This window comes from Girardinichthys multiradiatus, chromosome 19 (assembly GCF_021462225.1).
Source record: "Girardinichthys multiradiatus isolate DD_20200921_A chromosome 19, DD_fGirMul_XY1, whole genome shotgun sequence".
Classification (NCBI taxonomy): Eukaryota; Metazoa; Chordata; class Actinopteri; order Cyprinodontiformes; family Goodeidae; genus Girardinichthys; species Girardinichthys multiradiatus.
Window position 1 is genome coordinate 14,123,552 of NC_061811.1, and position 11,324 is coordinate 14,134,875.

At 38.5% G+C, this 11,324-nt stretch overlaps 1 protein-coding gene across 3 annotated transcripts in view; it reads left to right on the forward strand.

The window, feature by feature from the left end:
• LOC124855513 (sodium/bile acid cotransporter-like) overlaps positions 1–9,211 on the forward strand; it is a 29,148-nt gene extending 19,937 nt beyond the window's left edge. The window contains exons 2-8 of one of the 3 annotated variants that reach the window (XM_047345449.1): positions 324–369; positions 466–624; positions 4,319–4,753; positions 4,849–5,053; positions 8,039–8,217; positions 8,488–8,687; positions 8,820–9,211. In XM_047345449.1, the coding sequence (XP_047201405.1) occupies positions 4,362–4,753; positions 4,849–5,053; positions 8,039–8,217; positions 8,488–8,687; positions 8,820–8,833 (990 nt within the window). In that variant the 5' untranslated portion in view covers positions 324–369; positions 466–624; positions 4,319–4,361 and the 3' untranslated portion in view covers positions 8,834–9,211. The remainder of the gene's footprint in view (positions 1–323; positions 370–465; positions 625–4,318; positions 4,754–4,848; positions 5,054–8,038; positions 8,218–8,487; positions 8,688–8,819) is intronic. The other 2 variants (XM_047345451.1, XM_047345450.1) reach the window with 2 other exon arrangements.
• Positions 9,212–11,324: the final 2,113 nt, after the last annotated feature.

Consider the following 11,324-nt stretch of genomic DNA (forward strand, 5'->3'; position numbering starts at 1 on the left):
GTAATAGGCGTAACAAGTATTTCATTTAATAGATTCACTTTAATTGTGTAAAAATATAAATTTTGGACCTAATAACAAATCTGAAGGTAATCCACAGTTTTGTTCATGTTTAACAACATGCCTTGGTAGTAGAATATTTGAAGATTTACTTTAGGAACACCGACAAGCCCCGCAGGAGACTAATACCCCTGTGGATATAAAATTAAGTCTGTTTTTACTACCAAATGAAGTGCAGAGGAGTATTAGATAAATAGAAACAGTTCCACTCTATTCTCATAATTGAAGATCACTGAGCTCTTATTTTCCTGTGGTGATCCCAAAAGACAGAAACGAGAGAAGGGAGTGCTCACAATGGACAGACAACGTTTAGTAAGTAGCAATTAAAGGGGATGACAGATTGGATTCACATAAAAATGTAATCTTGAGAGCTTCTGAAAATGCTTCTGTTGTTGGTTTCTTTTTTAGCAGCCGGCAGCATCTGCAGCAACCATTTCATCAGAAGAGCATGTGACAATGGGGCTTTAACTCGGAGTGGAGGGTTCCAACACAAGAATGCGAGCCAGCATGAAGACAAGTGTGTGGATTACAAATGTTTAACGCTGCAACTAGTGGCCTGAAATCAAGGTAAGGTGCTGCTTTTTTTTACTCATCACAGCATTAGATTTAACTTTACGTATTTAGTGAAACTCTTTGTTTTTAATGTTTAAGTCAAATAAGAAGTCTAAATGTTAAGACATTTCCCAAATCTAGCAAACTGATTGTGTTTTTTTTTTTTAGAAAGCAGTTTTTGGTAGTTAGGGTCAGAATGTCTAAAGCTTTCATGAAAGCCACACACTGTTTATTAAAACTCCTTGTGAGAAAAGATGTAGTTATTGTGCAGGAAAAAGTGACATTAAACTGTATTATAACACTGTTGTTAATATAAATGCGCAGCTTATTACAATGGCACCATATACAGGTCATCTGTTATGGAAAAGTAAATGTATTTTAGAAAACTGTAAAGATTTCTCTAGATTCATTGCTCATAGTTACTTTTGATAACTAACAGTTTCTCAAAATTCAGTTTCTCAGACAGCCAGAATTTGACTACTAATGAAGGATTTTTATTACAGAGATGTAACACAATCAGTGAGAAGACTGCTGGCTTGAACAGTCATTTACACCCTCTTTAGAAGCAATGAAATAAAAGTTGAAGGAACAAGGGTAGACAACATTTCTGTGTTAGAAAAATTATTGTTATTAGTCTTATAGAATATATTGGTACTAATATTAATGCTAGTCTTCTAGAATTAAATGAGAAACTGAATTTGGGTTTTTGATTAGCTGTAATTCAAAATTATCAAAATAAAAACTTGAAATATTTTACTGTGTGTGTAATGAATATATACAATATACCTGTTTCACTTATTAAATTGAAATGCTGAAATATGTTCTCCATTCTATTGATATTCAAAAATACTGAGCTGTACCTAAAGTGTACCTAAAGTTGCTTGAAGTGGAAATCATACACTGTATAGAAACTCTGAGAGAAAAGAAAATTACTGGAACAGACCTTGAGCAAAACTAGACCCATGGAGAGCTGCCATCTGATTTGACATAAATGGACAGGGACACAGATAAGAACAAGTCTACACACAACCACTATGCCAATGGTCTCTAATAAAAGAAAGAAAATATGCAGCATTGCAACAGCACTAACACCTAAATAAACAAAGACTGCATACATGCTTACATGAATGTGTTGATAAATATTGGCTGTGTTAATGACATACATAAAAACTAAAGATATCACTAAGGACAATGGGTGAGGTTGTTGGGACATTCACCAGCAGCCTAACCCTAAAGTTGCAAACTTAAAATAAATTTTTTTTAAAAGATCAGTTTTCATTTACGTTGGAAAACAAAATGACTTTTTAAAACGTATTTTTACCATTGTCAATCAATTGAAAAATCTCTTTGGCATTACAGAAATCTCATCCTGCTTATAATTGCTGACCAGCTTTTTTCCTGTTATTCATTAATTCATGTGTGGTGAGGAGTTCCAAGTCTCCCCATCACCCTATTCTGTAGGCCACACACACACACACACACACACACACACACACACACACACACACACACACACACACACACACACACACACACACACACACACACACTTTCTCTATCAGATTCACATTGGGATTCTGGCCAGACCAAAACATTACTACTTCCAGTCAGTAATATTAAAGGATTAGTTTAAACTTAAACCTGCAGGGGTTTTAATCATTTTGAGCTTAACTCTATGTATATTGTACTTGCAGATGTTGAAAAAGAGTACAATCTTCTTAATAACACTTCTGGATGTTCTGTCTGCAGATTAGGTGGCTTTTGTTCATATTCTTCTTTTGTCAAATTGTCTCTATTTCTGAACAACGCTGGTGGTGTATTTAGTATTGCATCCCACGAACAGCCTGATTCATAATTTATCACAGTTTTTCACAGTTACTTCAAGCATTACATTTCCATATGTTGCCCAATATTAAGACAGACATTAAAGAGATATGCTAGAAATGTCAAATGTAGGTAAATAAAAAAAATGATCAAAAGGACTTGTGGAGGTTGTAAAACTGGAAAAATGCATTTGTGAGGAGAAGAAACACAGACAGAATATACATACCCAAACTATAAACCATAGTTGACATAAAATAAATGCAAAATTGTTGCCATGATACTATACATGATATAATGAAAGAAGTAGTTATAAGTTGTTAGGTGTTAAATAAATTAGAAAGAAAATGAAAAATGACAATAAATAATAGCTACACTGCATATATGTGTCTTTATTTGACACAATGTACTCAAGGAACTTTAACCTTACAGAAAAAAAGTTCCCATTTCTATTCAATGCTTCATTGTTTAATGAAGCATTATAATTCAGTCAGTCAGTCAGTCATTTTCTACCGCTTATTCCATAGTGGGTCGCGGGGGAGCTGGTGCCTATCTCCAGCAGTCTATGGGCGAGAGGCGGGGTACACCCTGGACAGATCGCCAGTCCATCGCAGGGCAAGCATTATAATTCAGCTCAGTGGAATTCAGAAGATTTGCTTTGCAGAGAAAACCCTTTTGTGCCCCCCGTCCATTCATAGAGCTGAGGGTAAAATTAAACTACTAAAAACAAGATTTGGTGTGAAGCTATAACTACAACAGAATGTAATAAAGTCCTATATGTAAATGTCTTAGAACTAGTCCAAATTTAGTAGCAATCAATGAGCTGACAAGTATGCAGTTTTATTTCATTGATGTAAAAATTAACTAGAAAAGCATTCAGAGAGTGGAGACCGTTGCCAAGGCAATTGGGTCATTGATGCATGTCGGTTTTTTTCATACTGATGAGCTATACTCTGGATGACTTCTGCTCACTGCATGTCAGATACTGACAGAGTGAAGAACCATGTGGGAATTCCAAGTTGCCACACCATGGTCTAGCAATAATAAAGACTCCTTAAATAAATCCTGGATCCAGATGGGGCTCCGCATTACCACTAAAATCTAATCATCTGTTCAAGCACCTTGTCTAAAACTTAAATCAAAATTTGTTCACAACTTTGTGAGTTGTTTTGCAAACAGGCTGATGGACCAAAGGGAACAAAAACCTACAGTTTGGCAGAGGTAATAAATACGATTTTTTCCAAGAGATTTACCGTAAATCTCGTTTTCAAGACTCACAGGGTTTACACCTATTGTTAGTTTTTCTCCAGTGGAACGATGTGATTTGAATATTAAGTGCTTGAGGCCAACATTTATCTGTCCCTCTTTTTAAGAGAGGTCTGATCTTCCAGTTGAATTGTGTAAACACTAACAGCAGATCTTAGGCCACTTGACACTTCACAGAAAATTTTGAGAAAAATACTTTTCCCACTTTGTGTGGGCTACTGATTCAGTTTTCCAAAGAGATGGGAAAGAGTAGGGACAAAGTCCTTATAAGGACACTTTTTACGTTTTTTTCAGGCATTTAAGAGATGAAGGCAGGCATTCAATTTCCAAAGGAACAGGTTTAAAAACATTAATGAATTTTAAATGGTAGCCAGAGTGCCTACAAAAGTAGTCATACATTTTGTACTTTTGTCATGGCCGGTTACATTATGACCACAGTGCATTTATTGGGATTGTACGATACAGACCAACTCAAAGTAGTGCATAACATGGAAGTGAAAGGACAATTATGTGTGGGTTTCAAGATTTTTTGTGTGTGCTGTGCAAAAATGGCATTTCCTGCCTTAGAAATAATTAATTTGAGTCACAAATAATACTTGTTTTCATTTCATTTGTTTGGCAGATGCAATCAATGACACAATAAAACTGGTTTTGGAAGAACCACCATGATGAATGCGACCGCAGGGTATGTGGGAATTACCACCATCCACAATGATAGTTACATCCCTGGGAATGGCAGTATGGGCATCCTGATCATCCCCAAACCCATGAACACAGCCATTAATTTTTTTATCGTGACCATCCTCTTTATTACCATGATTTCCCTCGGGTGCACGATGGAGGTTTCCAAAATTAGGGCCCATCTTCTCAAGCCAAAAGGAGTAGCCATTGCACTGCTGGCCCAGTTCTGCATAATGCCCCTCACTGCTTTTTCTTTGACCAAAATCCTCCAACTGGATCCCATTAAGGCTGTAACCGTACTCATCTGTGGCTGCTCTCCAGGGGGAAGCTTATCTAATATTCTTTCCTTCTTATTAAAAGGTGACATGAACCTCAGGTAAACCCATATAAAGGTGTCAGTTTTTTCACTTTTGTAAGAAAAATTCCTCTTTGTATTAATAATTAATGTTTCTCGTTTTGAAATTCTTCCAGCATTGTCATGACAACTTGCTCCAGCATCACTGCCCTGGTTGTCATGCCTCTGCTGCTGTACATCCTCAGCCAAGGTTTCACTGGTCTGAAAAATGCTGTTCCTTATGTTGGCATCATCAGTGCCCTTTTGTTTACCTTGGTGCCTTGTGCTATTGGCATTTTCATCAACCACTACAAGCCAAATTACTCCTCAACTATAACTAAAGTAAGTAATCAAACTAAAGCCTTCACATTTTTACTTTTTTGTTTTGGAGCCAATATTTGTAGTGCAGGGAATACATCAGATTTGACTCTCCAAGTAGAAGAACTGAGTTCTGTAGGCACCTTCAAAATATTTTTGATGGACCATAGGTCTAGTCACAATGACGTCTTATCCCATGCTGATGGCATCCTGAAATTTTATAAATATCAGTGTTTTATGATCCTAAAGTGTTATGCTCAAAATAAATTAGTTTTGTGTATCTGTTACTACACATCAAAGTGCTTTTATGTGGAAGATGCAATTCTGCTAGATAAAAACATAAAAAATCCCTGCAGGGGAACCATGAGTTCAAAGAGGAAGGGGACGTCAGTAGATATAGGAGACCTTGACAACCTGATCCCTGGATGCTCAAACTGGCTCTAGGGTTGTGGAATGTTACCTTGCTGGGGGTGAGGGGGAGCCCGTGCTTGTGCGGGAGGTCGAGGGATTTCGGCTAGAAATAGTCAGGCTCACCTCTATGCATAGCGTGGGCTCTGGAACACACCTCCTCTGAGAGGTTGGACCATCTTCTACTCTGGAGTGACCCATGGGGAGAGGCAGCTGACTGGAATGGGTTTACTTGTTGCCCCTCAGATCAGTCCTCTTGTATTGGAGTTTACCCTGGTGGATAAGAGTGTCGCATCCCTGCATCTTTGGGTCAAAGAGAAATCTCTGACTGTTGTGTAAGCCTATGGGCCGAGCAGCACTGCGGAGTACCCAGCCGTCTTGGCATCCCTGGCTAGGGTGCTTGATGGTGCCCTTCTTGGGGACTCCTTCATTCTGCTGGGGGACCTTAATGCCCACTTGGGAAATGACAACAACACCTGGAGGGGTGCGATTGGGAGGAATGGCCTCCCCGATCTGAGCCTGAGTGGTGTTTTGTTATTGGACTTCTGTGCCAATCACAGATTGTCCATAACAAGAACCCCTTTATGCCATAACCATGTTCCGGCATAGAGGTGTTCACAAGTGCACTTGGCACCAGGACACCCTAGGCCATACGTTGATGACTGACTTTGTAGTGTCTTTGGAACTTCAGCCGCATGTCTTGGGCATTTGGGTGAAGAGAGGGGCTGAGGTGTTCTCCGGTCACCACCTGGTGATGGATTTGGTCTGCTGCAAAAGGAGAAAGCCGTACAACTTGGCAGGCCCAAGCGTATAGAGGAAGTGCTGCAGCCTTGGCTGCAGCAGAGGAAAAAACCCAGGCCTGGAGTTTAGTGAAGCCATTGAGAAGGACTATCAGTTGGCCTTGTAGAGTTTCTGGCAAACCGTCTGGCGCCTGAGGAGAGTGAAGCCGTACTTGGCCAACACTGTTTACAATGGGGGTAGGGACACGCAGAGCTCGACGGGGGACCTTACCAGGCGGTGGAAGAAGGACTGAGGACTCACAGTTCGACTTGTTCATCACCAAGGCCGAAGTCACCTATTCAAAAAGCTCCACAGTGGCAAGGCGTCAGGGGTGGATGAGATCTGCCCTGAGTACCTCAGGTTTGTGGATGTTGTGATGCTGTCGTACTCCAGAAATACAGACTCTGGAGCACTTTATTAAGGGTAATCCAATCACTGTACAAGCGGAGCAGGAGTTTGGTTCGGAATTCGCATTCCTGGTGCATGTTGGGCTGCAGCAGGGCTACCCTTTGTTACTGGTCTTATTCATAACAGCCCAGGACACGATGGTGGGACTATGTCTCTTAGCTGGCATGGGAATGCCTTGGGCTTGCCCCAGAGGAGCTGGAGGATGTGTCTGGGGAGAGGGAAGTCTGGGCGTCTCTGCTGAGACTACTGCCCCCGTGAACCCCTCCTGGATAAGCGAAGACATGAGTATGAGTACAAATAGTTGACTTTACAATTGTTCAGGTATTTGCTATAAATAAATAACAATCCAAATAATTAAATAAAACTAATATTACAAAGATATTTATACAAATTACACTCTAAATACTCAAAATTTAACCCCTGAATCAAATTCTTCATAAGTGTACTCATTCACAAATCAGGTGTGGTCCTAAGTACAGCTGATGCCGCCACTCAAGGGTTTTCTTAGTTGATTCGGGTGATTGACATACAAAACCTGAAGGACATGGATTGCTTATGGTTTCATTGCATAGAAACATGGCAAGATCATTGTCCAAAAAGTTCAGAGAATAAATCACAAACAAGAAAAAAGTTTAAATACAAAAAGACAGCAAGACCAAGTCCAACTTGTTTCCAAATCCAAAGTGAGGAATCACCAAGGTACCAAACAGTACAAAAAACAACTCCTTTTAGTCTTTGAGCCTCCTTTCTAACAGGTTCAAAGCTATTATGCAAATATTTGCACATGAGCTGAGCTGAGGAACAAAACTCCAGGAACCGCATGAATGGAGGTCCAAGTTGGTTCTCTGAGTGAACCAAAAGTCCGATTCTAGTCCAAAACTCTTTTCCTATTCTGTTGGGGCGGCTCTGGTGTTGGAAGCTGATGGATAACAGGGGGTTCAGAAACTTTAAATTCCTTCTAATAAAACATTGGATTAATATAAGTCAAAATTAACCTGCAAGCCTCTTTCTTTAAACTCCTGGTAGACTGATAAACGTTTGATTGTTGAATTTCTTGCTAAGAAAATACTACTTTTTAAGTTTTAAAGTTAAATGAGAAGCTTTAATAAATAAATCGTAGAGCAGTTAGCATCTGTATTTGTTTGTCTTTGTTCGTTTCGGTTTGGAAATAGTGCTTAGTTAAAAAAATATTGATGTTCGTTCATTTTTCTTACAATTCTTGATTGAAGTGCTGTTATTCTGAATAATACTCAATAAAACTGAGAAAAAACAGAATCTTCTTGCTTCTGTATGTGTGATGGAATCCCTTCAATGGCAATATGAAAAAAATAATTATATTAGTATTATATTAATATATTTATGTATGTTCGTTAGTGAGATGAACAGACCCATGTAACATTGCTTATTTGACAGGTTGGTCTCGGTTTGCTGATAATATCAGTGATCACAGTTTCTGTCCTGTCTGGCCTCGCTGTAAAAGATGTGATATGGATGATCCTTATGCCAGATGTCCTTGCTGTGGCTGCACTGATGCCTCTGATTGGTTTTATGCTGGGATATGTCGTGTCAATCATCTGCAGACTCAGCCCACAGTATGTTAAAACATGTTACTCTTCACTTAACTCAATAAAAAGGCAGGTCATGGTTCGGTTTCACACAAAAAAATAAATCTTCACTTCATATGACTCTGCTATATCAACGACTATTTGTTCTTTATACAGAGATAAGTGCTTACTTTAGCAAAGTAAAATATCAATCTGGATAGAAATCCTGTAATCTAAATGTTTCAGTTAATATTGTGAGTTAATTTCAGCTTCATAAAATAAAAGAAATAATGTTATGAGTTTACTCCTTTTTCTCAGATGCAGCAGAACCATCTCCATGGAGACAGGCTGTCAAAACATCCAGCTGTTAACCGCAATTCTTAAGGTGGCCTTTTCTCCACAGGCCATTGGACCCTTGTTTTTGTTTCCCCTGTTGTACAGCACATTTCAGTTTGCAGAGGCCCTCCTCCTGGTGTTATGCTTCAGATGTTACCACACAGTCATGGCACCGCATGGGGGTAAGTATTGGAACAGCCTATCTGCTTTTGCAGAGCGAGGCTGAAAGAACAGGGTCACATGAGCAATATAGCAATTTCGAGCAGCTTTTAGTATTTGGAGCTAATTAAAATCCTTATGTTTTTCTTCTTCAGATCCAAGCCAATAGGAGAATCTTGGTGCCAAAAAAGAAGAGGTGAAACAATTTTGACCAACAAAGAAAACAAAGCAGTCTTAAAGAAAGTAATTAAAAACATATGTTGTAACTAAAACCACTGATAAAACTGAAAGACATGACAATCTCTGGCAGCCAAAAGCAGGCATGGCTAAAATGTTCATGTAGTTTAACAAATGTTGAGTTTATATAAACTATATAAACTACAAACTTAAGTTTTCATTGTAAGATGAAGATGCATAATAATTCATTTCAAAAAGATTTGTCCTAAGAAGGATTATTCTGTTTCGTTTTATTTTCATCACCAAACATCTTTCCTACTGTGTAAGAGTACAGCTAAATTCATCATAAATAAAATTATTACACCGATTGCTTTGAATGCTGATGTGCCTGAAATCATTTTGGTGTGTGCAGCCATCATTGCTTTGCATCCAAATGGCCTCAACTGCAAGCAATCTGCTGCTAGTAATTTTGCAACTCTAAGAACAGTTTTTCAGTACCTTCTAGACGAGATGAGTTACATTTAGGAAGGCTTTGTAGGGTCTGAAAATGTCCAGCAAATGTCAGGACTGTTATTATTCAGGTGGGTGTAATGGAGTTGTGTTGCCACCAATGCAAAGCTTGTTAGGATTTACAGCAAGTGTGACATGAGCCTGGCAAAAAGAGAGAAAAACAAATCGATCAGACTGGTGCAAGGGTTTATTTTTGTGTAACAATCCATGCTTGCTTACAACTCTGTCCTCCTAGATGAACATCTTTAAAAATCCAGATAGAATTTGGTGATGTTGTATATTTTCCTGTGTGATCTTTAAACACCTGTGGTCCGTTCGCAAAAATCAGGTGGAGGAACTGGATGCCAATAAGTTGCGTTAAAATCCCAGCACTCATAAGACAAGAATGGATCTGTATCAGTCAGGATTTTGCCCAGATGTATACATCCAGCATGTTAGAGCAAACTGCAGTCATAAAAAGGTCAAATGCTCTCATCTTATAATGTAGTAGTAGCCACTAAAATCTTTTTGAAGCCTATGAAATGTGTTTATTTGACAAAAACATCTAAAGATGTTGGAATCACAAAACACTGTTCAATGTTTTGGCCATGTAGAATCAAAACTACATTAATTAGATTTTTTGGTCAGTTTGATGTAAGAATCATAAAACCATAAATTGTTTATATTTCTGTTGAGACTCAAAAATTGACCATCAATGAAAACAAAAACATAAATACAGTATCAATAAAAAGTTTATCTACACTCATCTTGGACATGAATGTCTTTTCCAGTTTTGGACTTTAATTAATTGCATTTGAACCTTTTTCCAGGGAGTTATAATTGAAAACAAGAACTTATCTTTTATTTTTTCTTTCATTCCAAGACATTCATAATTATACTTACAAAGTGAAATGTGTGCATACACCCAGACAACAATTTGGATAATTGTCCATTGCGAATAGCTTTCAACAAGCCTCTGTCATAATTCAACATCTCAGTTTTGTTCTCTCTGAAGTTAAGAAGTTGTGCAGCGTTTTCTGTCAACTGCAATCAGTCAGCAATGCAAGTTATTGGCAATAAACCTGGCACTTTGCATAAAAATAAAAGTTTTCCCTTCCACAAAATAGCACCAGGTTGCCACCAGGTACAAAGAAAAAAGAAGATTTCAAAAATAAAACCTTGCAGTCTCCCCCAGGGGAAGCCTGGAGCAGTGGAGATACATTTTGAGGCTGACACAAAAGCTTCCATCTCAAAGGTAGGACTGAAACAATTTGAAAGCGGCTAAGATGCTCACCCACAGTTTCTTCCTAGAGATGAGGATCTCATGATCTGCAGTGCCAAAGGCTGCTATTTCATAAAGCAGCAAATGTGGGGCATAATTACAAAGAGTCTGTTGCCAAAAGGAAGAGCAGATGCATGTATACTTAAAAAGGAAATTTGTGCTTGGTAGATTTTTTTAACAAAGCTTTTTTGCAATACATATACTGTTGGAAAGCCTGTTTATTTACTGTTCATTGTAAGAAAAATGCTTTTGGGGTTTGAGCAGCAGAACCGAATGTGTGGCTTGAGCCAATGAATGACTTGCTAAATACTCTCTGGTAATGTCAACTTATTTCGCAATCAACTCTTGTTTTGTACTGTTCATTAGATTGGATGATTGAAGTTTGAAGAAACAAGATGTATTCCAAATTCAACAAATTATTCATTTAGTATACAGGGCCTCAGCAGTGCGTAGGGGAATATTACACAACCAATACAACCTTGCACCTCCTCCTCATGCTGACCACCAGCTTGGTCATACATTGCTGTGGGATGGCATCTCTAGCTTCAACCAGCATTTGCTTAAAGTCAGCCAACGTGGACATGTTGGTCAGTTTGGCATGAAGATCACACCCTAGCTGATTCAACAAGTGTTCAGTGAGGTTGAGGTCAGGACTATCCATTCAAAACTCTGGATGTCATCTCTAATAATTGACCAAACAATTTTTCTTACT